The 27,612-nt window shown below is 38.4% G+C and overlaps 2 protein-coding genes across 2 annotated transcripts; one reads left to right on the forward strand and one right to left on the reverse strand.

Annotated features, from left to right (window-relative positions):
• Positions 1-2,701: 2,701 nt before the first annotated feature.
• Positions 2,702-5,115, reverse strand: LOC111595534 (gram-negative bacteria-binding protein 3). The gene is made up of 2 exons (XM_023309318.2): positions 4,735-5,115; positions 2,702-2,827 (listed from the first exon to the last, which is right to left on the reverse strand). The coding sequence occupies exons 1-2, from the start codon at positions 5,095-5,097 to the stop codon at positions 2,744-2,746; spliced, it is 447 nt and encodes a 148-aa protein (XP_023165086.2). The 5' UTR covers positions 5,098-5,115; the 3' UTR covers positions 2,702-2,743.
• Positions 5,116-23,565: 18,450 nt separating this feature from the next.
• On the forward strand, positions 23,566-24,103 carry LOC111595549 (protein transport protein Sec61 subunit gamma). The gene is made up of 2 exons (XM_023309337.2): positions 23,566-23,695; positions 23,756-24,103. The coding sequence occupies exons 1-2, from the start codon at positions 23,640-23,642 to the stop codon at positions 24,024-24,026; spliced, it is 327 nt and encodes a 108-aa protein (XP_023165105.1). The 5' UTR covers positions 23,566-23,639; the 3' UTR covers positions 24,027-24,103.
• The last annotated feature ends 3,509 nt before the right edge of the window (positions 24,104-27,612 follow it).

The following is a 27,612-nucleotide window of genomic DNA, read 5'->3' on the forward strand; positions in this document are numbered from 1 at the left end:
AGATAAACAAGTAACTTAAGATATTAAGAAGAGCCTTCTGCTGTTAGAGGTTTGGCTAGCTTCGCCTGCCAGATAAAAATATGTCTTAGACGCATTAAAAAATTATTTAATTTTTATGACTTATGTGCATTAATTAAGTAGACTTAAAGTTTGTAAAGAACAATTAGTTTGCTCTAAGACAAAGAGCGAAACGTAAAAAAATGTTGTGGGAACTTTGTGATTAAAATTGTGAATGAAATTTTTATAGTTTTGCAGTGTAAACATTAAAATTAAAGCTGCGTATTTTATGCCTCAGCTGCTGGCAACTTGATGACATAATTTTGTGACAGTATTTTTTTTGGCGTAGGAAAGGAGGGGATTCGTCAGCAACTGCGGGCTGCACATAAAGTTGTCACAAGTCATTTTAACGCCTTGCCACGTGCGAAATGGCGTCCAAAGTGTCTGGTCTGTATAAGTGCTTAAGCCTGTAAATGTGTGTGTGTGTAAGTTAAATGAAGCATGAGTGTGGGAGCGGCTTTAAATAGGGTGTATGTGTGCGTGTGACAAGTGACACAAACTTGCAGCTAGCTTGCATTTTGTAACTCCCACACATGGCGCGAAATGAGAAAATGAGAACAGTTCGCAAATGTTGCTGACAGCGTCACTTAGCTGCCCCCATTTCACATACATGTGCAACTCAAATACACTATATATAATATATATATATATATATATATAAATATATAGTGAACTATGTGAGAGCCGTAGGATATGTGAAAATTAAAATGAGCTTTACCTTTTGGCCGACATGCTTAATTTACCACAAATGAGCTGTGACAAATGCAGCTGCCACAAATGTCGGCATTAATTAATATGCCTCTTATCCTGCATCCCTTCGTACTCTACATATTTATGTATAAGTTCTACTCAGCTTTGTGTACTTTTCTTTTCGGCCATGTTTCAGGAACTCTGTCTACACTCAAATGTGCCCACTAAAAGCGGTCATGCACACAGGTCAAGCGCAAACCGGACAAGCTGCAGTTGCTTTCTCATATAAAGCAGGCCGCACGACTAATGGAACCTTAGCACCTGAGTCAGCCCTAACTTATAATTAGCTGTGGTCAGGGCTTTTTCAGAATTTGTTTTAAATGGAAACAAACGTTTAGATTGCCTTCATATATTTGATATTTAGTTAATATTAAGACGTATGCAGCAGCATGCGAGACGAGTACTTTAATAGTAGAGTTTATTTAATAATACAAAACTTGTTGATAATAAGATTATAAAATAAATTCTGAGAATAAAAGAGTATATAAAAATATAATGGATAAAATGGATATTTGATTTATATTGAATGTTGGTTTAGCATTAGTTTGAAGAACTGGTAAGTAGCTTTACATTATGAGAGAAGAATGAAATAAAGCGGAGATTGAAGAGAACGAGACAATGACAAGTTCATGTGGAAATCTTCTAGTGCTGTAGAGTTAGAGTGCATGGAGCGAAACCGAGTTATAAAAGCAACCGAATGTATAGAGTAGATTAGGGACAACACAAACTTGGGACTTGCTGCGTTGTGAATGCACTTAAAGAAAACAAAACAAAAAATTGATTCTGATATGCCCACTGGGCAGAATTACACCCAATTTATGTATATTTTTAATTTATGCTGCAAAATATTTAATTTATATCAAGATATTCACAAAATATATTGTCAACATTTGAATATAATTTCAGTCAACTGCATAAGAAGACTGGGACAGGACACTAGAATATATAATTGACTTTAGTTAAAGGGACTATGATAATTATTATTATTTTTAATATTATTTTTATTATAATTATATTTAGAAAGGCTTTATGCGCTACTTTAAATATTTACAAAATTAAAATTTCATTTACAACTTGAAGCTAGAATCGCACTCATATATAGAGAAGTTATTTCAACTTTATTTTCTACACAATAATTACAAAATACCAATATCCATTTGTCATTTTTCTTCAAGCAGCACAGCAGCAACAGATATCAGCACTTTGAAAGGAAAAAAGAACGAGAAAAACTTCTAAGCACTTGTGCAGATAAAAGTCGAATGGATTTGTTACTTTGTATTGTGCTTGCTCTGGCTAAGCAGAAAGTTTTATCTGCTTTTGTTTGGCTCAAGTGAAAGTTAAATGGGCCAAAAGTAACCTTTATGCAGTTGTTTACTCGTATATTTGCCAGCAAAAGGCCATTGCTCGATTCAGATATCAGAACTACCTGCGTGAATAGTTTTGTGCATTATTCTTTTTTATTTCCTTTCGTTTTTATTTTATTTACCTTTTTACTCTATGCCAATTTAAAGCATAAAAACGGGCATTCAGCTGTTGTGGTAATGTTTGTAACTAGTAGAGGGAGACGACCCTAAAAGTGGGTATTATGGATATAAATAGGCTTAAGCCGAACAGCTTTTGGCCAGACTTATCCTTTAGATTTACTTTGTCCGCAAAGCATTTCAGATAGCGAACTGAACATAATTGAAGAGAATTATTTCTAGGCAAATTACCTATAAATTTGATAAAGTTCTTATGAAGCTTAAGACGAAATAAGTCCAAGTTTACATTTTAAGGAACAAAGTTACGTATACATAACATTTTCTCGTATACTACATTCTTAATTAATTTTATAAGCATTTTCGCATATTACAATTAAAAATATCTCAATTAAAATTAAATATTATTTTGTGGCTTTGAACAAGTAAACACAGTTTTATTGCATTTAAATTAACAATTATTGATTTATTGCCTCCATTGTGGTTGGCAATGATGTAGTCATCGTGATGCGATCGTTGGTGAGTGGAGAACAATTATGAATCTGAAATTTAAATGGATATAAAATGTGTTTTGAGGCATTTAAAAGACGTGCAATTGCTAAATATAAGCATGTATTACAATTGATCACTACAATACTGAACAGAATTAGTTAAAAAGTAAAATTGAATTTTTTTAAGACAAAATTTGTTTGATTTGCCATAAGAATGTGAAGAATGCAATTAGCATTCAAAATTTTCAATTAAATCCCCATCTGAGTACGGATATCGGCAGTTTGAAAATTGTAAATATGGTTTTTACCCTGGGAAACTCAATGTGCCAAGAGTTCTGTTAGTCATGGAAGCAACTTGTATTTAATATAAGGGAAGCGGGTTGGATTATAAGTGGCATCTCTATCGATGCTGCAGGGCGACACTTAGTCAGGCACTCATCCAGCTTGCATTCTTATTTGCTTTGGCTGAAGTCTGTGCATTTGGAATGCATTGCGGTAATTTTGAAGCAGCCATTACTCGCACAGTATTTCACACGCATGCGGAGAACTTTCCAAAATGATTTATATGTCCCGGATACTTACTTGCGTATCTGTGACAAAGTGCTCCTTTGATTTATGGCACTTTTGAAAACAATGCATTGCGCAATGAGTTTGACATGTGCAGAGTCCAAAATTTGTTGTTGTTATTGGCAACACTCAAATATTTAATAGAGCACAAATATTTTGAATCAATTTTCAATCAAAAAAGGTGCGCAAAGGGTGAGTGGAGTTCGGGTTTGTTTATAGTAATTCAAGGAACTAAATGGTTTGGGAACTGGGTTACACAGGCAATTAACTAATAGGGATTGTGCAGTCTAGAAAAGTAAGTAGCAATATTTCTGATTAATAAGCTATTAAATATTCTATGAGACACTCAGAGATGTATGGAGATGCATCCAGCTAATGATAGTTTGATTCTCTGTGTATATTGTATAAAATTTGTTTACTATGCCAATTAATAAAGTTTAATAACTGATTTGCCATAATCAGAATTGATTTGACTAAGGATGTACTCTATGGATTTACTCTATGGAATAGCACATACTTTCCTTTTTCTGTTATATAAATATGCACAATTATGTCATATATATAATATATATGATTTGACACTATTTAAAGTTGATTTACTCAGCATTTTTTTGAACTTCACAAATAAAAGTCGAAATAAGATTATGTTCTTTGACGAACTTCAATCGGATGCTCCCAGCCCTACCCTACAGTGCAATTAAAGTTAAATGTTGAATGAAATGGGTTGACTGACTCTTAAATTTAAAATGGTTAGGTTATTAAGCAGTTAAGTTGATTATTAGGCAAATACGACACAGAAATATTAATAACGAAATTGATATCATTATGCAAAAACAAGCATTCAAATGTTAATTAAGGCAAGGCAAACCAGATATAAATAAATATGTTTAGAATTAATAACATTTAATGGGGTTCCCACTGAAGAACTTAAGTTTTTAAATCTTTAATTAATGCAAAAGATTACCAAATGTTATTATATATATGTAATAATCACTATATACCTACGCATATATATTTATATATTTTTTTTATTACAGTGTATATGTTTATAAATATTCTCACCAAAATATTTGCGTTTTCTCAAACTTTTGATAAAAGAAATAAAAGTTTTTTTTTTATCGAATCATTAATTTATTTACTAATTTCATTATATTACCAATAATTTTGTTGAACAATTGCTTTTCGTGTATTCACTAATTAATACTTTAAACACAATTAGAATTTGCTAAGCTAGACTTGACTGTTTTTGGCCGCTGGCTGGGAAGTTTTAAGAGTTATGAAATATAGATATTTATGGTGGGATTCCCATTGATAATGATTTGCGAATTGGTTCCATCTTTTTTGATTATATTGAGGGTCGTATTGTGGCTTTTGGCATCGTCGAGGCCTACCTGATAACTCTGGTTATATGCATGATAGTCCAGGCCATTGTATCGGACAGTAACCCAGTAGTAGAGTATATCGCCTGGCTGGAGCTTTTGCAGCCGATTAATATATGTCCAGCGTCCATTGCGCGCAGTGACGATATCGGTGGCCCAGGTCTGATCGCTCAGATCTTCCATTTCTGCATTGAGTTTGCCATGGAAGGCGAACAGTGAAATGCCCTGCTCGTCTGGCACAGAGACCTCGAAACCCTTTGGACTGTTCACCTTGACAGTCACCTTGGGCACGTCGTAGGCGTGGCTGCCGCCCAGTGCCCCACAAACGATGAACAGTAAGATAAGCTGCTTGACTTGAGACGTTGCTGCCCTCATGGTAACTGGCTTCAGCTAAGCGAGCGGTTTTTGCTTTTGTAGTGCGAGGCACTGAGCTTATCTTCGTCGGTGTTTGGGGCTTTTGTTTGCTTCAATGGGCAGCTGTGTTTTTCCCACTACAACGGCGACACGAGTCGAGACGCTTGATTGCTTGGGGCTCTAGCGGCGGCGAATAGTGCGCCAAGCCAAAAAATATGCAACACAAAGCCATTTAAATAACTTGCTCAAATACTTGCATAGCAATAGTCCAGGCAAGAGCTTAAAGCTTTAACTTGTATCTGTGCACCAGTTGAGGCAGTCAGCCCTAGCCTCGTATGTGCAGCTTGTGCTTGGCTCTTGTGCCGATCCGCTTTGTGCCAGTTACTCGCATTTGGCCACAACTATCTATGGCATTGCTGCAGTCTCACTCTCCCTCTCTCCCTCTTTCCTAGCAGCGACAAGACAACTGCGGCAGTTACTTAGATGGTTACTGTTGTTAATGCCGTCAAGACCCAAGGAATGCCGGCCATGTATTTATGAGTATGTGTTGGGCGCATGTTCTTGCACACGCCTTCTGAGAAATGTCACAATTGTCAGCTAACCAGGCGACTTGTAAGACGTATTTAACGACCTGAAAGCTTAAATTCGGGTTGACTTTGTAATAAACACATTTTCGCAAGGGATGGAGTGCGGCTCGTTGTCGTATAATATAATGGATGCTAATGACAACTGGGTTAAAGGGTCAAATTAGGGAGCATGAAGGGTAGAGAGATCGTGAATAAGAGAGAATATAGTGGGTAGAGAGGGTCAGAGATAGAGAGCTAGTGAGAGAATGAAGGGTAGGGAGAGTTAGAGAGAGAGAGAGAGTGAGAGAGTAGAGCCTTAATGAGGGATAAGGCGAGAGAGAGAAAAAAATACATAGATATAGAGAGATCGCGAGAGATGGATGGAGATAGAGAGAGATAGAGGGAGATAAAGAGAGTGAGAGAGTAAGAAAGAGGGAGAGAGAGATAGCAAGAGCGAGAGAGAGAGAGGTATGGAGAGAGCGGAAAGATAGAGAGAGAGTAACAGAAAGAGAGAGAAAATTAAAGACAGACTCTGACGACACATTTAAAGACAGAATGAGAGACGTAAGAAAAAGTAAGATAAGTATTATCATTATCACTACTTAGTTAATTAATAAAAGTTTGAAATAATTATTTTATGGTCCAATTGCCGCGCAATAGCCAAAGAGCTTTATCAGCAAGCCAAGCAGGCTGCAAGTTAACTTTTAATTGTCGTGCTGTTTGTCAAAATGCCAATTCGGATTGAATGTATGCATACTACATTTGGCGTGGTCGAACATTAAAGGCGAACGGGGCCATTATATGCCGCCCAAAGGGGTGGAGCCGACTCGGGCCAATGGCAGCCGACAAACAAAGTCAAACCGCAGCAAACCGAAACTAAATAGCTAACCATTTATACAGACGATCCATCCATCTATTCATTCATTCGCTCATCCATTGCCAACTCAAACTCTGTCAATTTCTCCGACCCGGGGCCGACCCGCATTGCTGGCCATCTATCTCGATGGCTGGCCGTGCCCCAAAAGGCAGCAACGTTTTGCGCTTTGCGCTGATTTATAAGCTGCATGCCACTGACCACTTGATTGTCGCTTCCACTCTACCAGTGTGTGTGTATGTGTGTTGCCATGTAATTTATTTACGTTAACACGCGTTGGCCAGCGCCTAAAACTATGCCACGCCCTAGTGCTCGGACGAGCGCAATTTTCATTTTATTTTAAATGGCATAGAAAATTGTAAACTGACATTTTTCTGGCCAAGTGGAGAATCGACTGCACCCGCTGCGAGAGTCTCGTTTTGGGTGGCTATTTGCCATTGGCTTTGCGCGCACAGCCGGAAATTTGTGTAGTTAGTCGTCGTTCGAAAAAGTAAATTCTTCAGTTTGAGCCTGGCATTAAATTCTAAACCGGCCCAGACTGATTACCCTGAAATTACATTGTTTCGCACTTAAAAAGGGGGGCAACGGCAACGGCAACACGTTGTCCCATGTACTACAGTGTCAATGTGGCTTCTGGCCTGGGCGTGAGTATGGCTGCTTCTGCTGGCATTGCCGACCAGGCTTAATTAAGTGCCCAGTTTTTCTATGTGACGCTGAAAAATTTCTCTGTGTTCTACACATTGAATTTAATTGCCGCATTTATTGTTAATTGATTTTATTTTTAGCAATTTAGCATTTGAGCTTGTTATACTCTTGCAGAGGGTATCTTGGCTTTGTGACAAGTAGATAAAAAATAGTTTGTCGACTTCTTTAAAGAGTAGTCTTGAAGCATAGCTAGAGGTTATAGGCTTAATATTTTTTTTCTTCTTTTCAAATATATCTTAATAAATTTGTTTCTTCTTATATAAGCACACATGATAAAGATCTGTTCTATAAGTTTGTCTATAAGCCATCCTTTTCTTGGAGAATTTTTCTATATTTTAATCAATATCTCATATCAAGTAGAGGCATAACCAGCCTATGCTGCCTGGTAAGAGTATTTATTCTTCGTCGAGCTGGACTAATTGTATTTTGTTTTTCATTCTTATTTGGGTTTGGCAAACGGCAGGTGATTGCAGTTTTGTTGTGGGCTTATTTTAATTCGTAGAGGAAATTGTCTAAATTGAATGAAAATTGATTTAAATATAATCGAATTACCGACTGAATATCCAGCAGATCCTGATACTTTAGACATAATGTCGCTCTGCTAAAGTGAAAATTGAACATTTAAATTGTGGAATTTTCTATGAACTTGTTAAATATTTTAAGGGAATTAATTAAGGGAATTTATTTAAAAATATTTTTTGTTATCTTTAACCTTGATAAGCCTTCTGACTTATTAGCTTACTTAAATATAATTTTAATATAATTGAATTTAATATTATTCACAAACTCTACTTAAAGGCGTTTCTATGACTATACTTTTATGGTATATAGCAAGAAAATAGTTTATAAAAATATATATCTAAGCAATATTTCAATCACTTTTGTATGTGTGTAGCAAATGTAGGTGACTTTATCTATAATTAAAGTCTCTCCACCTTTCCATGTGCATAATCAATTTTACAGTGCAAACATTATAGCTATCTTTAAGTTGGCATCCTCTAGAGCTGGCAATAAGCTAAGCAAAGACCCATCCAATCAGGCGCAGTCCATAACCACAGTCATGGCCAAAGCCAAAAACCACTTCACCATGTAGCTGGGGCTCTCAAGCTCGCTTGACACATAAGTGCGAGGACCGTTGCTCAAACATGGTGACTGCCGCTCAATAAAGGTACTTTATGTCTGCGTGTGTATGAGTGTGTGTGGGTGAGTATGTGAACATGCCTACATGCGACGGGCTTGAGCTCGTTTATGCTCAATGGCTGCTCCAGCGACAGCGCACATATTTAAAGAGCAAACGTTTATCTAAGTTGTACCGTTGCGGTTTCCGTTGACATTCAAATGCGGAAGCACCTGTCGCCCAGCGACGACATCGACACACCGACCGAGCCACCCAGAGACCGACGGACCCAGAGACCAGCAGACCGAGAGACCAAGGACTCCAGACGACTACATCTAAGTCAGCAGAAGCAGCAGCAGCAGCAGCCACTTCCGATTTCACACGCAGCCAGAACAGCAGATACTTTGAGTTCTGGGGCTTAGGCAAAGTCCTTACAGCGAGGGTGCTTCCAAAACTTCTTAACAATATTTCAAGTTAAAGTAGTCAATTGATGAAAGTTTGTTTATATAATAACAATATTTACCAAATGGTAAAAATTAGATAAATAAAATATTTTATTTTTTAATTTAATGTAAATTAATAAAATACTTATTGTAAAGTTTTTCACAAAACCATAAAATATTAAAATAGAGTCGTTGGGATGATAGAGAATAAAGTTTCATATATTCCCACTTGTGTTTCCCAGCTCAACTTTCGCACTCAGTCAATCTGTCAGCGGGAGAAAAACGATTTCAGATAACATCAGCTTATCAGCTGCCAGTATTATTGTGTTAGCCCTCGCACATGGGTTTGGTTGTGGTGCGTGCGATTTGTCTTGACTGTCTTTGCGCAATACGCCGGATACACACTTCGCCGAGCATGCATGACAAGTTTCTTGAGCCAACCCACCAGCAGCACCCACGCACACACCTGCCCTGCGCCCACACTCGCTGCACACCTTGGCGGGCGCCGTCACTTTGTAGTAACTTTTGAGTTTTCAAGTATCTGCGTCGCGGTTGTCATCAACTTTAAATAGTTTCGCTTACACCTTAAGGATGTCATTGAACAAATTAATTACTTGACAAGATTACAGCCATGGTATGAGGGGATTAAATTGAACGCTTTAGCTGCTGCTGCTGCTGCTCATTAGAATGCCGCATATGGCCGGCAGCCATGGCCATGCTCCCGATTACGGCTAACTATCATTGTTTTGGGCAAAAAAGGCAGCGGCGGCTGCGATGGCGGCACACAGAACTCATTTTCGATTGCCTGAGCACATTATTAATGCGCTTTTGATGCCATTTGGTGTGTGTAAGTGTAAGTGTGTATTATGGGTTGTGTGAGTTATGCTCCACGATACACCCTGGCGAGGCGGACACACAAATACAATGCAGCTAAATGGTCTCAACTCACTTGGCTACTGTTGGTGCTGGTGCTGCTGCTGTTTTCCTGAGCTACTGCCGGAAATTGGAAAAGAGATGGTTTATGCCACACCACTTCATGAGCGTCGGGTGGTGGCATAGCTCGGGTACAGTGGTTGCCTGTGCACTTTATGCATGCACCGCTCATAAAGTGCGCTCGCCGTTTTCCACTGGGCAAAAAGGACTTTGCCATTGTTGTAACCAAAGTCATGGCATAACTGTGTGTATCATCTCTTTGTGTGTGTGTGTGTGGGAGTGTGGGAGTGTGTGGAAGTGTGTGGAAGTGTGCACACCAATGCCGATACACACATGTGCACATGCCACTCGGCAAAGCTGCTAATGGCTGCTGTTAAGCATCCATTGTAAGCGTGTGTGCAAATGTGAATGCGCCAGGAGACTAGTTAATGCAGCACGGGACTACCTTTCATATTACTCGCACAGGTCGCTTAAGTCCTTAAGTGAACTCTCGCAGCTTATGATATTAATTCGGAGTACCTCTTAGCACAAAGCTGATTCTATATTTAAGGTCAAGTAATGAACGAAATACGCAGTCACAAACTATTTTTGTGCACTTTCATTTATTCTCTGTTAATAGTGAGTGAAGCATGAATAAGTCTGCCCAATGCCATATTAAACAGCGTTAAATTAGACTGAACTAAACTCATTATCATTATCATCGTCATCATTATTATCCCACTCTCATTATCTTAACTCATTGAATTTTTTGAAACTTAATAATTATTCTTAAATTATAAGAGTAACAAAATTATAATAATAATATAATATACTCTTTATTTAATGGCAATTATTCTTTGAATTATCTTTAAATTGCCTCAGCTATTTCCATGCAAAATTACGAATTTTATTTGGCTTCCATTGCCAATTTCTTAATGCATTTTATTATGTTTTATGCGTTATTTTGTTTCACACATTTCAAATTGTACTAAAAAATTAAAAAGAAATAGAAACAGCAACAGCAGAGGCAGTTGCAGTGGCAGCAGCTGTGTTTCCCAAAAATATGCTACAAAGCGTAATTTGCTTGCGGCCTCTGTATTCCGCATTTAACATTTTTATTCGCCTTTTAAACCGAATCAGTCAAATAAATACAATAAATAAGCCACATACACATACACACAGGCAGACTTATGTTTGCATATTCAGATTACGTACTCAAATTTTGGGCTGGCTTTTCATTTGGTTATTTTACAAATACGTAATTTTGTTTAGCGTAATTGCGGCTGCAATTGAAACCGGCACTTGATTGGAGAGCACAATGCGGCAACACACACACACACATATATATATAAATATATATACATATGTATAAATGTTGCAAATTTGATATTTACGTTTTAATGAAGGCTTTTATGTTTGAACCCATTGATAAGCCGTCGCCTGGTATCAAATTGTACAACGCTCGATTGCATACAAAATGAGATTTTGGTCATACAATTGTGAAGGAGGTCCGAAGCCGAAAGAGGCCTGTCCAGGATCAGCACACACAATGGCGAACTGCAGCTGATGCCAGAGCCGTAGCCGGAGCCAGAACCAGAGCCAAAGGCAAAGTTCGTTGGCATTTTTTCAATAAAGCTGCAATGTAAACAATCAGCAACATACAATCACCAACACATATCAGCCGACCACACACCCAGTCACACACACACCCACACGCACACACACTTTGCGCGCAAGTTAATAAAAGTTCGCGACACGAAAGGCGTGTCCAAACTGACTTATTCAGTTCGATAGCTTTGCATTGGCCAGAACTGATAAGTTTGGTTAAGCAGCTGCAGCTAAAGACTTTAAAGCACTCACGATATATGCATATCATAGACGGTAAAAACGCGAGTATATGTTATTTAATCCAATTAAATAAATAAACACCTGACTTCAAAATTTAAATGTATTTAACTTACATGAAGAGCATGATAGAGAAGAATAAATAAATAATAACGATTAATATATAAATATTTTAATAATATATTTAAATAAATATTAAAAAGAAAAATAAATAAGTCAATAATGAAATGAACAAAAAGTGAAATACAAAAACTATAAAATAAATAATTAAATTAATATATAAATAACTAATTCTAATCCACTAATCTAAACTAATCTAAATAAATAATCAATTTATATACAAACAAAAAAAATGTGCAAATTCATAAATAAAAAAATTTAAAAAAATAAATAAATGAATAAATACATTTATAAATAAATACATCGATAAATAAATAAATGAATAAATGAATTTAAAAAAGTAAATACATAATATATAAATCAGAAAAGAAATAAAGTTAATAAATAAAAATAAATTTAATAGATAATATATAATAATTTCCAATCATAATGAATAAAATGAGGAGTTCAGCTAATAGTTAATAATATAATAATATTCTTTAGAGTTAGTCTAGTTATTCCACTAATTATTTATCTATAACATCTTTAAAGTACATTTTCAAAGTTTCTGTTTTACTCCACAAGTAAATCCATTCTAGCCTGGTCTGTTGACCATTTCTGATGTTCTTAACTGACAATCCGCTTGCCAGGCTAACCAATTTTTGTCCATCGTGTGTGGCGCCAGCTATGGGTTATTTGTTTGACAGCTCAGTTAATTAAATTCCGTTGCACACCTTCTTGGGCTGCTTGGCATTTGCCGTTGCCGTTGCCGTTTTATTTGCAATTGCCTTTTGCTAACTTTTCACTTTTTGAGGTTTTCTCTCCGGCTTCTTAACTCGACTCGCTCGATTCTTGCTCTGCTCTATCGCGCCTGCTATCTACCTAGTTTCCTTCTGGCTTAGCAGGCAGCTCGTTTCATTGGGTAATTTACGCTTGGCATGGCCAACGTGTGATAAAAATGCCTCTGTCCGATTTTCTTTGCAGTTGTTGTTGTTGTTGTTGTTTTCACCGGCATTTTCTTGACATTTTTTTGTTCGCTTTAGAATGTTAAAACATTGTATGCTGTGGGTTAAGCTGCTTAGAGGTGCTCGGTCTATGCGGTTTCTACCATCTTTCGGTCTCCCTCTATTAATACATATGTGCCAGATCTGACAGTGATTGGTGTTTGTGTCAGGGATTTATTTATCTTTCAAAAGTATTTATTGCTCTGCATTAAAGTCGCCCACATCACACAAGCGTGCAGCAAAGCAGCACTCTTAAAGCTGAAGGAAAAAATGCGTACGTAGAAATCTTTGATGTGGCCCGCACTTTGACTTCAGCCAAATGCCAAATGCCAAATGTATTACTATTTTTGGCCTACGAGTAATATCATACATCTTCACTTTTCATTTGCCTGGCCATTTGACACTTTCGCTTTACGAGCCGCACAATTTATTTCACTTTTATCTAACATCAAGACATATTGATTTTTGTCTTTGTCCACGCAAAAGGAGAGAAGTCGCCCCAAACCAAAACAAAAAAAAATCATAAGAAAAAGTTTGGGCTAAAGTTTCGGATTAGCTTGAAATAGAACATCATGGGGGTTTTGTCTATATGTCTATATTAAATGCGTCCCGCACAAATACTAATCAAACTTGATTGATTACGTGCACTCATGGGTCAGTTGAGTAGTTCAGAACTTTTTGGCGATGTCCTCAAATTTGATTGCCTAGATTTTGCGCAGGACATTTTGTTTTTAATAATTTTCGTTCCCAAATTACGGTTGACATTTCAGTTGATGTGGGTGCCACACCATTTAATCGAATATTATCATAATTTTCAATGGTCAGGTAAAGCGGCTTATTAATGTGGATTGAAAGGTCTTTTGTTTTAATTCGATTAACGTAAGCTCATTTGACAAAGGGTATGCCCGCCTCTCCCTGCAGTACGTGGCGTATGCTTAATCTATGTAATGTGATTCCATTTAATATTTTTAATATGCTTAGAACTGGATTGCGACTTATCTAATTGGCTGTGTGCGCATCATAGATGCTTCCATTGAAATTGGGATAGTCGAAGGGCGATGATAACGTTAATTTGAATAGAGTTTAATGCGGTAAAAGAAATGTTGGAAAAATTTAATCATATATAAACTTAATATTCTCTTTATTTCATATGTATTATTTGAGATAATTTTTATATGGGTGAGAAAATAGATTTATTGATAATTGAATACATAATTACATTCATATTTTCTTTTCTGTCCCAAGATCTTGTAAGTATTTGAAACGCTTAAGCTTAGTTAAGAAAAAAAGACAGTAAAAATAGATTATTTGATACTTCAAGCCATTAGACACACCGAATATAGATTAGAGTCTTAAGTACATGCTAAAATGGCGCATATCTGGTTTTTGAGAAAGACATTTGGAGCAAAGTGAAAGTCAATTTGCATGCAAATCTGTGCCAGCTTGGGCCCAACTGAATCAACTAAATCATGTTGAAGTGCATGTCTAAACAATAAAAACCACATTAAAATGAAATTCAATAAAACAAGCAGCGGCTGAGAGGAGACGGAAGCGCACTTGACCTGAAAACTCATTGCAATCAAAATAGGAAGCTGCTGCTGATGAACATGACGATGAGTTCGAGGACGATGGTGATGATGATGATGACGAAGATGATTATGTTGCAGATAGGCCAAACGGCTGTGCAACATAAACAGGCTGCCTTAGATTGAGGCATCTTACTAGGGGCGAGAGGGGGCTCAGAGGGTCGACTTGGGGCTCGGATTGGGCCAGTTCCCGTTCCTGGCCGTGAGTGACAAACTAATTTCATTACCAGCAGCTGGCGCAGACGTTGCTGCCGCCAGTTAAATCCGGTCATAATGCTTGTAATAATAATCAACAGCATGAGCCTGAAGACCGAACGGAGCGAATGGTCCGAACGTACCCACAGATGATAAGTAGCACGGGCACATGCAGCGGGCGGCGAGGTGGGCGTGGGGAGCCGAAGAAATTGCGATGGCAAAAATAGAACAATTACACTAAAAATAAAAACAAAAGCCAGATAAGTGGGCCACACAGACAAAACGGATGGATCCGGAGCTGGACTGGGCTGTGCTGTGCTGGGCTGGGGCGGGCGGCGTTCGAGTGCTGGGCGTGGCAAGCTGTGTAATATGTGCACAAATTGAAAATAAAGTTTTGTAACAAAATGTCGCACCGGAAATGAAACTCACAGCATGAAGCCGGGAGCAATGTGTAGCGAAGCGTATAAACTGGGTATAGAGGCAGCCACAGTCAGAGCAGAGTATGGGGCGTGGCACAGTGCACAGCATTGTTTGCCACTATCACAGTGCACACACACACACTCACAGAGCGAGCAGGGCGAAGAGTTGAATAGTCGTTGGAGACTGGGGCGCCTTAGTCTAGGCGCAGTCTGCGCCAGTTGAGCCTTGCCATAATAAAAGATGACATTTTATAGCAGTCACAGCCAAGTCAGGACATGCCAGCGTTGGCAGTCGGGACGCGGCTTGGGGTATCGGGTTTTTGGCCTAAGCAGCAAGCAGCCAACAGCCAGCAGCCAGCAGCCGTTCCATGGCTTTCTCCGCTCTACCCCGTTCGACTCCGTTTCGATGGCAAGTGAAAGACACAGCTGCTGCACAAAAGTACATAAACCTAGAAATGTCATGTTTATTTTCATTTCATAAGGAAATTGTCTGTCTATAGTTTCGGCTGCGCCACGGAGCAGCCTGGCCGGGCCAGGTCAGGTCTCTGAAGCCGCTGCTGGCTCCCGTGCCTCGGGCCACCTTAAACAGTTGGCTAATAAGCACGCCAGCCAGGCACTTTGCGGGGTTTATAACTCCATAGGTAATGCGGCACGAGCACGTGGTACAGCATGTTATTTTTTATGACCCCGTTAAGCCGAGGGCGAACTTGAACGATTTATCGCCTAACCGAAATTTATAGCTCGTAATTAGCATATGAAAAATGTTAAGTGATTTCTCTGCCAGACGAATTGCATTCCCCAATCACGTGCATAGACTGCGCCATCTGACCAAATGGAATTGGTAATTGAATTTTACAAGCGCAATTCATGGCGCCTATAAAATTGCGAATATATGTAAATAAATTTTAGCTTCTCTAACTAAACCAAATGAAGCAGATTTCATGAATATATTTCCGTATATTCTAAAAATTTTCTTTGATTTTGCTAACAATCTTGATGCAATTTTTATGAGTTATTGAGTACTAACAAAAGTAAAAGGTATGATCTTTTATGTTATGGAAAATGTTTTTATACCCCATGGAGTCGGAGTCTAGTTGATCTCTAATTTGTAACTTAGATTTGTGAGCTGCATATTACCCTTAACGATTTTTAGAATATATATAATATGTGTAGGATGGCGAAAGTTATTCATGGAACTTCGTTTGATTATTTGCTACGTCTACTTGGATCTGTTTATTTTTGGCATTTGGATTTTATATTTAAATAAATGTTATTGATTCCTCTTAAATATATATTTAAATAGAATATATTTATATATATATATATATTTTTTTTCTCTACTTGATCTCGAACTTAAGCATTATTAACTAATTTAGAGGCTCATTGCTCTATGGTAGCTTTGTTAGCCTTCTCGTTTCGCATTTCACTTATTACCCGAAATTATCTATTACATATTCCATGAAAGTTCCAACCTTTCATGCACTTCAAAAATTTTGAATGTGCTACTTAGTAGCAGTACTTCAGGCAGCCAGGCAACAGGCAACAGGCAGCCCACTGTCGTCACCCACTCCTAGCAGCGCTCAGCTCTCAGTGTCGACCAAATAACCACTCATCTAATCACATCGTTATCATCGTCAACAATTTTGCACTGTCATTGCCGAACAATGGAAAGCTGCGCCGGTGGCAACGGTAGCGACAGTTGCCCCCTTGCCACCTACGGGTGGCACAACGGCGCGTGGTGCCGCATGCTGGCTCCGTGACTCTGACTCGGTGGCTCTGGCTAACCGTTTAATCATTTTGTCACGCGTTGGCCAAAACACCAAACACAAAAACGCGACCTGGCCGCCCGTCATCTGCTCACAAAGGTGGAGACGGCAATGACGATGAAAATGGGTTGTCATGGACTAAAAATGGACTGAGACGGTTGGGCGCCCGCCCGGCTGCCTGGTTGCCAGGCTGTTAAATTTTAGCATATGTCATAAAGGCTTAGCCATGATTTATATATATGTCTCTACGATCCACACGGCAGCCACATCAAATGCCCGCACAGACGCTGTTAATAAAAAGAATTAGGCAAGGGCAAAGCAAAACAAATGCGAAACTAAACGATTTACGTAGCAGTCTGAAGCAGCCACTGACGACTGCTGGGAACCACCACCAACTCGCTGCTCGGCATTCAAGATTCGGGAATTGGCATTACTCACTCAGCCTGCTAGCTTCATATATCTTCATTTGGAGTTTGTCAATGGCGCGACTCTGACTGCGACTAGCACGATGCTCAGCTGTGAGCAAATTTACTTGTGTATAAATATTTATATATTGAAATGCAATGCGAATCGATTGAGGCAGCGCCAGCAGCCAGCAATAGCATTCACACACACACAGATACGCTCACACACATAGACGATTTCACACAGACTGCGGGCCAATGTGCCGCAATGCAATCGAGCTGCACGAAATTGAATTTGCTGCAAGTTGCTGCCGCTTAGCTCGGCTAGTGCAACGAGGGCGGTATGAAATGTCCTTCAAAAAATTAGCATACTTAAAAGGTAATATATACTTGAGCAAGTTAGTTGTAATTGATTCAATATCTATATAGAAGCGCATTGATTGTAATGGAATTTTGTGTGATTATTTTATTACTATAATTTTGGTGCAGTACACTGGAAAATAACTTAGTGACTTTATAGTTTGTATGAACAAATATATGATATTCTTCTGATTTAAAAAAGCTGAATAGTTTTGCAATATGATTATAAATATCATTATTATTATAATAAAAATTCTTATTGGCAGTTGCAAAAATCTTGTAATTTAATATATTTTAATGATAGGCATTTACAATAAATATTTAATTTTCTTCATATAACAGTCTTTTTTGAAGCTGTCATTTTGTGCTTAAGTTGTTTGAGAACTATCGAAAAATAATTTAAGAATTACTAAAAAATATATAAGTTATATAGAATAATTATACAATAATTCAGAATTTGCAGACAAAATAAGATAACATATTTATAAACAAATGAGTCTTAATAGTGAGTTTAATGGACATCATCAATTAACCCTAAAAACTTATGAAATTATTGCTTTTTAGCTGACTTTCTAGCTTTATAATTTTAATTGTTTATGCTTTATTTTTTTTTAAATATATTAAACTATGTGAATAATAACACAAATTCATTTTATAATTCTCTTTGAACTACCCTCGTGTAAGTACTTTGCGACAGCAACTACTGGCGTCGGCACAGGCATCGGCATCGGCACCGGCATCGGCATCGACATCAGTGCCAGCTTCAGTTTCTGCATGTTGTTGTTTGTCGAAATTCAACATGCGAAAATGCGATTTGAGCTCAAAGCTTGGTGTGTCGCCGTCTCCGTCTCCATCTCCATCTCCATCTCAGCCTCTGGTTATATATCTATAGCTCTATCTCTATCCGAGTGGCTGTGTCTATATCTATCTCTATCTGCTGAGTACGAACTGGCACTCACTGCGTGTTGTCGATGTCGGCTGTCTTGCATTGCATTTTGGGAGCTTTAGCTGTGACAAATCTTTATGCAATGTTGCATGTCGTCTGATTTTGCCATGATGACATGCTGATGGCATAAGCGGGGACAGAAAACGGAAAAACACACGCCTTCCTAGTGGTGCTACTTTTCCAACATCTCCACATATCGGAGTCCCTCAGTCTTTCAGTGATTTGTTCAGTGAAGCGTTAAGCGCAAAAATTGGTAATGGCAGTGGCTGGCAATAGTTGTTCTTTCTTTTTAGCAATCATTGCGCAGGTTTTTCGAGGTTTGATTTGGCAGTGCATCCAAGCTTGGACAACACACCAGTTACTACATACACACATATTTGTGTGTAGACACAAATGTGTGAACATTTTTATATATACGTAGTTAAATGTTTTTATCTTTCTTTGGCAAGTTTTTTGTGAAAAACTTCAAATTGCATTGAAGAAATTTGCAATTTTTCTTTAAGTTTGAAATATATAAGGGAGCATTAAAGGTATCTTTATAAGTGGAGATTTTATTTTTAAAATAATTCAAAGCGTTTTTTCTCATTTACTCTTCTTCTGCACTCCTGCACTACTTATAAGTTCTATTCTTTCAGTTTTGCCTACAAATTTGTAATCTTTTCGCTCAACAACTTAACTTTTTCTACAATAACGCTTCGGACACGGCATTTAAGTCAATAGATCAATAAATAATAATCGTATTATACTAAGTAAGCTAAAGCCTTTGTTACAACCAGCTTTCAATATTTTGTTATGATGTGAGGATTGAGCTGTGATTGAGTGAATTAATAAATAATATTTCGCTCAATATTTGATATTTTTATTTAACATTTTTTTTATGATAGCTTGCCACATAACAATTGTTTTTATTTTTGTGCCAAATAGCAAAAGTTATAATTTAAATTTGTTGTCCATTATTCTATTATTTAATTTCTGGAATATTTTGTAAAGCTGTATTGGCAACCTCAAAATCATTTTCTTGTTTTTATATAGTCTCTTCCTGAGATTCTTTATTTTATTTTATTGGATTATTTTATTATTTTATTATTTCATTTTTATTTATTTTCATTCATTTAATAGTTTCTTTTGATGCTCAACTGATGTGTGTAAATTTATCTCTTTTTAATAATAAACCTACTAAAGTACTAAGTAATAATCGTATAATCGTAAATGCATATATTACTATTCAGATAGTTATTAAAGTTTAAAAATATTTATTTTGAAAATAAAATTACAGGAAAGTCATATCTGTTAACGAGTGTTTCTCTTCTTAAATATCTCCATTTTGATATACCTTATTAGTTACTCTACAATTACCTGCAGACAACTCGAAAAGAAAATGTTACTTTAATGTGCCACGCCCATTAAATGGTATTGTGTGTGTGTGTCAAATGGGACACTTGCATACTTTTGGGCCAGGCTAATTGTGGCAGCAGCCAAGGCGCAGGCACGCGCCAAGTGCAACTGTTTGGGGCACTTGAACCATTTTCCATGTGCTCCAAACTTTTGCAATAAAATTTGTTTCAAATTGCCTTTGAACAGAGCGCTGGTCGTCGCTGAATGCGAGTGCGGCGCCGAGGAGAGCTGAAGTGTGTTACAGAAACTGGGTAATTGGTAACGCAAGCTAGATACTCTATATTTGCAAAGTTGTCAACGGGATGTGCCTGTGAACGCGGCCAAAGTGCACCCCGGGGGGCCTTCGGGCCCGGGAAAATAAATATCAAATATATTGAGAGAGCGGTCGCGCAAAAGTTAATTACATTGTGTTAACGGGCCGACTAATTTTGTAATTCTGTTTCTGAATCATTTAACCATGAAATTGGCTGGCCAGCCACGCCCTAAACGTCTAAAACGCCCAATGCCCAACGCCCAATGCCCGTCCAAACGGTTAACGCCCCAGACCTCAGCCAAATGATAGTCCGCAACGCATTAGCCCCGCATTTACAGCTTGGCGGCGGCGTGGCGGTGGGGCCAGCGGTGCCAGTGGTGCCAGCGGTTGGTTCCAGGACGAGTTTACAGCTCAAATGTGAAAATTAGTCTTTCAACTGTTTAGCAGCTTACAGCCTGAGGCCCCTTCAGCACCAACCGACATCCAACCGTTCGCTTGCCCCTTGACAGCTGCCACGAAATTCATATCGAAAGTTTGTGGAGACTGGGGTGAGCATTTTGAATATTTTGATTATACATATTACATATTATTATTTTTAATTCCTGTGGCTTTTACACATAAATTAATGCAATTATATGTGCCACAGGGGCTGGCAATGTGGGCGGGGCCCAGCTGTGTGTGCGCCTGATTAATTTCCAGTGTCTTTTGATGTTAGCAGCTGGCCCCAGCGGCATTGTGGCAAATGGCATTAGCGCGCAAATAAATTTAATTAAATCATTTTCGCTCAACTGTGTTGTTAATAAATTCTCTGTACTTATGTATTTGTGTCTGTATGAGTGGGTGTTTATGTGGCAATGCTAAGCTGGTCATAAATTTGAATGAAATATTGAGAAGTTAAGACTTTAAGATGCCTGCTCTAAGATTTTGGCAGTTATCAATTGGAATTGATGGGAACAAATGAATGCATCTCTGTATAATACATAGATTTTCTCAAGCTTCATTTAATCTTTAGCCAAAAAAAAAAATTACTCTGATCTAAGTTAAGTTTAAAGTCTTTAAAATTCAGCTTTTTATTTAATAAATTATTAAAGTTCTTTCACTACACTAGACACTATTCTATGCAAATATTGGAAATAAATAAATGCAAATATTTGCTTTAAGATTTTTCATAATTATCTCTTAAGTCTTTGACTTTCCTTGCAGTTTGACACTAAGCTTAAAATGACAGAGCAAAAGGATTCTGTTCTGCTTAGCTCGAAGCAGGGTTGGTCAAAAATGTATCTGGCTGCGATACACATTGCGTATGCGTAATAAACAAAACAACTGCAGATACAATGCTAGTCATTTCGATTGTGTGTGTGCCTGTGTGTGTGTTTGTCTCTGCTTTATTTGAATTTACTGCCAAGCAGCCAACACACAGTTCAGCTTTGCTACGCCACTGCCATTCGTATACATGGTGCGAGTCAGTGTCACGCCTCATCCTCAGGCACGCGTACGCCCCACACCACGCCCACCACCATAGTCCCAGGGCAGACATTGTGCCAATGTTTGGCGTTTGCCTCTGTTGAATAATAAATTGTATTTTGCGGCATTTAAAAGCAATTTTTTAACATTTTTCAATCTCAATGGCGACGATGAAATCCCGACACACGCACACATTCATAACGAAACATGCATACAATACATATTTGTGTGTGTGTGTGCGTGTGTGTGATTGTGCTTGTTGCGTATTGCCCATACAGAGATGAAGCCGATTGAGCCGATGGAGTCGCTGCGTGTGGAGCCTGACTGTGTGCTGCAGCAGACACATAACGAGCTGAGTTTCTGCCATTCCGGCCGCCTTGTGCGCCACAGTTTTGTCTAGCAATTTCGCAGTGAATTGTCCTGGGAGCTCAACCGAGCCAGCCAAGGATGTCAAACGGCAGCAGCAGTAGCAGCAGCAACAGCAGCACTTGCAACATTTTTGGAAATGGAGCTGGCGGCGGTACATGATTCTCTGCATTTGGTTAAGCTTGGAGTGAAGACAGCAACGATTCGGCAGCAAAACAAATTGCAGCATTTAAGACCTCTGTCCGCTTGTCACTCCGTCCCCGCTGTCTCTCTCTGTATTTATCATTTGTAGCTGTGCGTGTGCAAGGCCAGAAAATTGCTGAAAATTTTGTGGGTGGCTAGGCAGCTTTGCATAAAGTTTGATTAAGTGTGTAATCTGGGCTTCAGCCACCCACCCACACAGCTCAAATGACGCTGCATTGTTCGCTGTGTACTTAGCCAGCAATTGCTTTAGTCACATAACAGCATCGACCAAAGGACCGAATTGCAATTTATGTAATATTTAGGATTAATCATTTTCAATTTGATAATAAGCAGCTCAAATGCGATATTTGCTAAACTGTTTATTATGAGCGTAATTAGCAGATAGATCGACTGCCGAATTATGGTTGCAAGCTAAATTAAAACAAGTAAGAATGCTCTAGTCGAGAAAGCTTGATTGGGAGTGACCTTAATATTGCAATCCTTCTACGCTCGTTCGCACAATGCACATACTCGGGTAGGCGCTCTACTTACTGCGCTTGGAGTGCAAACTGCAGCATGGGCTTTACGATGGCATTTTTCCAGATGGACTTTCTTGATAAAGATTTCTGAGCACAGTAATGGCATGCAGAGGCTTGTATTACCCAACGCATAAGTCTCTAGTATTTGAAATATGTGTTTTGTGGGTAAGAAGGGGAGCTACTCAAAATATACAAAATCTCAGCATTCATAACTCGCTGAAGTCTCAAACGGACGAACAGGTGGACATGGCTAGATCAACTCCTGATCAACTCATCCTGTTAAAGAATATATACTTTATGGGCTCAGCCACGCCGCCTTCTGCGTCTTACATACATTGTCCCAGTGCCATTATAGCTTGAGTTTCCCTTTGTAAAGGGTTCAGGGTTCATCATTAAATGCATTAAAAATTTGATTTGATCTGCAGTGGTTCTTTAATACTTTAATATATGTATCCAACAGTCTATTCTTAACTTCTAAACAATTTTTGTATATTCTCAATCACAATGTGCCAGCTGGCAAATAGCAAATATTTTACGATAAAGATTGTGAACTAGAATTGGAATTTAATTGAGCACAGCTGCACATTCATTATTGAAATGTTTTCTAGTTGCCATCGTTAATATGACTAGAGTAATCTAATTATATTTAACTCATATACCCCTTTGTCCAGGGCTACACTGACTCTATTGCCATTAGACATTTGCTAGTCAAAATAGTTTTAATATATATTTGAAAGCAACTTCTAATTGCAATTGGAGAAGAGCAACTTAAAAGTTCATTATCTAAGTCACAAAATTTGGCTACAACAGATTCTGACACTTTTATGTTGCCTTGTCATGCGCTTGAGAAATCTATTTTGAATGCTAAATCGCGTTTTAAGCTTTAGTTGCCTGCTGGAAAATAGTGAAATTGTCGGCTGAGTAACCCTTCTTATATATTTGCCAAGTGCGAGGGGAAATGATAAAACTTTTGTAATGAGAAAAGTTAGAAAAGAAAGAAACCGTCGACAGATTTGAGTTCCATCATAAAGGGCGGGGCATGTTAATTCCGACTAAGAAATTCAGAGCAGGCATTGCTTTGTAGCACACAAGTTCAACAGAAAAGTAACGACAGAAGTTGAAATGGATCAGCGTTTGCAGCGACGACGTCGCGCGGCGAAAAAGAAACAAAAGTCTGGGTAGGTAATTGAAGCGCAGCAACTGAACTTAGCTCTGACAGCCAGACACTGTTCTGACAGATTAACCAAGCTGCTGCAGGATCTGTCGCCCAATTTTCGGTTCTCCACCAAATATGCCCACCTGGCCTGCGATCAGTTGGTGTGCCTGCTGTTGCCCTTGGTGGGCTTCTTCAGGGATTCGGCGCGGGTGATCAAGCGCTGCACGAAACCGGACCGGCAAGAGTTTCGACGCTCCGCATTGGCCATCACCGTGGGCTTCCTCATAATGGGCTTTCTCGGCTTTATTATCAAACTGCTTCACATACCAATCACTAATATTATTATGGGCTAACCTGGGGGCCAGATACGCAAAAACAACTGTAGCTTATAACAGACAAAAAATAAAGTTTCAATTCAATTGGCAGCAGACAAAGGCATCGTCTTCGCCTTCGACTTTGAGTTCTGGCGCCTGGCCAACCAGGCTAGGCTCCTTGCCAAAGTCTCACCTCCCCTCGCATGCCGGCTGCAAGGCTGCCATGGCAAAGCCAAGATGCAAGCTGCTATTGTTGTCTCTGACCCCGAGCTAACCCCGTGCAGCGAGTGTTACTTAACTCTCAGCCCATTGCAAGTGTTGACAACAAAATTTCGCCGCGCACTTTTGTGGAAAACAGTTGTCTTTGCCAAACCAGCCAACTGTCGGATGTGTGTAAATGTAATCAAATCAGCAACTCGCCAAGCTCCACACTTGACAGGCTTAAGAGGTTGAGGTAATATGACCATTTTTCATATATCCGACGGTTGCGGCTTTGCCAACTAAGCGTAAGCCCGCAAGGTATTTAACTTATCTTATAATAATAAAATATCTTAATATTATTATTTGCTTAAGACTTTCAGCTTAAGAAAATTTCTTTCGCTTTATACATTTACATTATTTTCATACCTCGCACATTTAGTTGATAAACATTTATCGATAATTCTATTATGCTTTCCAAAGTTTGCTGTTTTCTCATTTTGTAAATTGATAAATTCAATTTATTTCGATGTGTTTCACATTTTCACATCCAAATTTGAATTATAATTGTCAGCTTGTTACGTTTCGCTGAGCTCCACTGAGTTTGTTTGAAATTTTTTAACTAGAATCGAATAAAAATGTTTTTTGTATGAACATTTTGTGTTTGCCTATGTTAAATTTAATTAAATTAGTATTTAGCTAAAGGATATTAGTGTAGCATGCGTTACACAATTTCAAATTTCATAATATTTCGCTTTTTATTTAATCAATTTTTTGTGCTTTAGTTGAGAAAACAAGTTGAATTCCAATTAAATTAAGCAAATATCTATATATAGTATATATCGATATCTATTAGTTTTATTGATGCTATGCTTTTGGGCTAATGCGTAAAGAACTAGGTGGCAAATAGCTGGTTTTTGTGTGGCTTGCTTATCTGTCCAACCAGAGTAGCAGCTGGCCTTAGTCTTTGATGCTTCCATATCCTTTAGCCAGTTGCATGCGCATTGTCGCATGTGTCTCCATTTGCTGCTGTTATGTTTTATTGATGAGTCTCTCAAACCAAAATTGATGATGCCTTGGATGCGACATCATCGTTCTTCATGCTTCCTCCACCCCTCCCTCAGCCTTCTCAGCATATTCGGCCCCTCTTCCTTCGGCTTCCGCGTCGGCGAAATCGATGCGCTGCCAGTCAACAAAGTTAGTTTGTTCCATTTGGTGTTGTTTTTGTTGCTGCTGCTGCTGCTGTTGATGCTATTGCCGCTGGCAAATGGCGCAAATTTATTCAAAACTTTTGCTGTTGCAGCCACAGTTGCACAGACGCCTTATGCTTTAAATCACTTTATGCAACAGGCGACAAAGCAGCTCAAAATATCAACTTAGTAAACGGCGAGCAGCGAGCAGCGTGCAACGAGCAGCGAGCGTGTTGTGCCACAGAAAACCACCTGAGCTGCTGCAAGCTTACACATACACCTACATCTACACACACACTAACACGCACGTCCATATGCTATGCACTAAAAAGTAGCTCCCACTTTCGAGGTTATGAAGTCACTTAAGCAAAGGGAAAACGTGCCTGCCCCACGGGCTTAGAATAAAGGATAAGAAAAATACAAAAAAAAAATAGAAAAAAAAAACAGAAAATGTGGAAACTAAGCAACAGAATAACTGTATAAAAGGAGTCAAAGGGAAAGTCTAAAAGTCAGACCCACACGGCGAAAACCCTTGTCCCCTGCTGCTCGTCTGCTACCTGCACGGCCTGCAATTGAGTTACTTATCTTACACTTTTGTAAGCCTCATACGACGCAGCGCAAAACCAGCTGAGTGCCCCGGTTTGGGTATGCTACAAATTTATTGTACCCTACCACATTATTTTATTGTGAGTGGTTTCACGAGTAATTTGAGAATATTTATAAGAAAAGAAAAGAGTTTGCAAGGCACAAAGAAAGTTGAATTTGTGTAAAATAAATTTCACGCACTTATAAGGTTTTATAATTAATAATTAAGCTTAGATTTTTAAATTTAGTATTTTATTTTTAATAAAGAACTTTTTTTGGTTTTTAAATTTTTGTGATTAATTGTTTAAATAAAATAATTTTTATGATTTATTTCTCACACATTTCTTTTGGTTACGAAATTCAATTCTGGCTAATTCTCTCGCAATATCATCTAAGGCATCAGCTAAAGCTGAAGCTATTTTGATTTTATTTCAATTCTAATTTCATTCAAATTCCAATTTGAATTGTTTCATTGAATCAAGAATTTCTTCTCCAGTTTTTCCTTGTCACTTAATTTCTTGAAGGGCATGGCAAGTTCGTTGTATCAAGAATGGCTCTTGATTTCTGATATTTGAGTTCTTCTTTTGCTGCGTTTTAATTAAAAGTGAAGTGCGGCCATTAATTTGCAACTACAAATTACACTCAATAAAACATGGCTAGTACACTGATTTTTCGGCACACACAATACACACTCAAAACTCGTCAGCATATGTCAGTGTGTGTGTGTGTGTGTATGTATGTGTGTGTGTGTGCCTGGCTGGCAATCAATTTGCACTTTGACTACAATTACTGATTTTCGACACTTCAAAGGATTTTATAAATTGCCATTTGGGCAACCCATCCAAAAAAAAACCCCAACCTAGCTCCATTCAAAACTACGCCCATTGCTGCTGCTGCTCCGACTTTGGCAATTTGTTTTGGCCATTTACTTTGCTAGCTTTTACACATGTGTTTCAGTTCTTGTTGCCTCTGCCTTTCTTTTGTAAGGCCATTCCCTTTTTTTGCTGTTGATTGCGTCTGCCGAGTACAACTTTAATTAAGTCAGTGTGCGACTCCTCTGGCAAGTTAAAAGAGTGCTCGCAGTGAGGCGTGCCACCTAAATTGGCTACACATTTACCACCTTTTTTCGAGAGAGAGCCAAGCTAATAGATCATAGTTCATAGCTTACAGATTATCAATGGCTTGCTTAATTTCGATTGGTGCAAGTTGAAGATTTCTAAAAGAGCAAGTCTAAAATGGACTAAACTTAAATTATTTTTAAGAAATTGTTGATTAGTCAGAGACATTTGCTTGACTTTCAGCTCGATCCAGGGTATTTTCAGGTAGGCCAGCAACGATCGAAAATTGCCATGAAATTAACATTTGTTAAGTATGCCGTCAGTGCCTCCATTCGGTCCATTATGAATTCCGTATCAATCAATCTTGCAGCTTAAATCAATAAAACAGAATCCGTAAACAGCTCTCCATGTCGCATCTAACTAAATTTGCCTTTTGACCGTGGGCAGCTGATAAGCTGGGAGTGCAGTCATATTATATGCGGCACGCCCGCATATTTAATAAAAAACCAATAAACGTTAAAAGCCTTTGAGTGGGCGATGGCCATAAGCTACCTGACGGCCCAGTGGGCAGTCGGTGGCCAACTGAACGCCCGA

The sequence above is a fragment of the Drosophila hydei genome, unplaced genomic scaffold (genome assembly GCF_003285905.1).
Source record: "Drosophila hydei strain 15085-1641.00,03,60 unplaced genomic scaffold, DhydRS2 tig00000060-arrow-pilon, whole genome shotgun sequence".
Lineage (NCBI taxonomy): Eukaryota > Metazoa > Arthropoda > Insecta > Diptera > Drosophilidae > Drosophila > Drosophila hydei.

Excerpts from the sequence above, each read along its gene's own strand:
- LOC111595534 (XM_023309318.2), bottom strand. The coding sequence starts at position 5,097 with ATGAGGGCAGCAACGTCTCAAGTCAAGCAGCTTATCTTACTGTTCATC. Across the intron at positions 2,828-4,734 it reads CATATAACCAGAGTTATCAG|ATTCATAATTGTTCTCCACT; the intron begins GTAGGCCTCGAC and ends TTTAAATTTCAG.
- LOC111595549 (XM_023309337.2), top strand. The coding sequence starts at position 23,640 with ATGGATCAGCGTTTGCAGCGACGACGTCGCGCGGCGAAAAAGAAACAA. Across the intron at positions 23,696-23,755 it reads AAAAAGAAACAAAAGTCTGG|ATTAACCAAGCTGCTGCAGG; the intron begins GTAGGTAATTGA and ends CTGTTCTGACAG.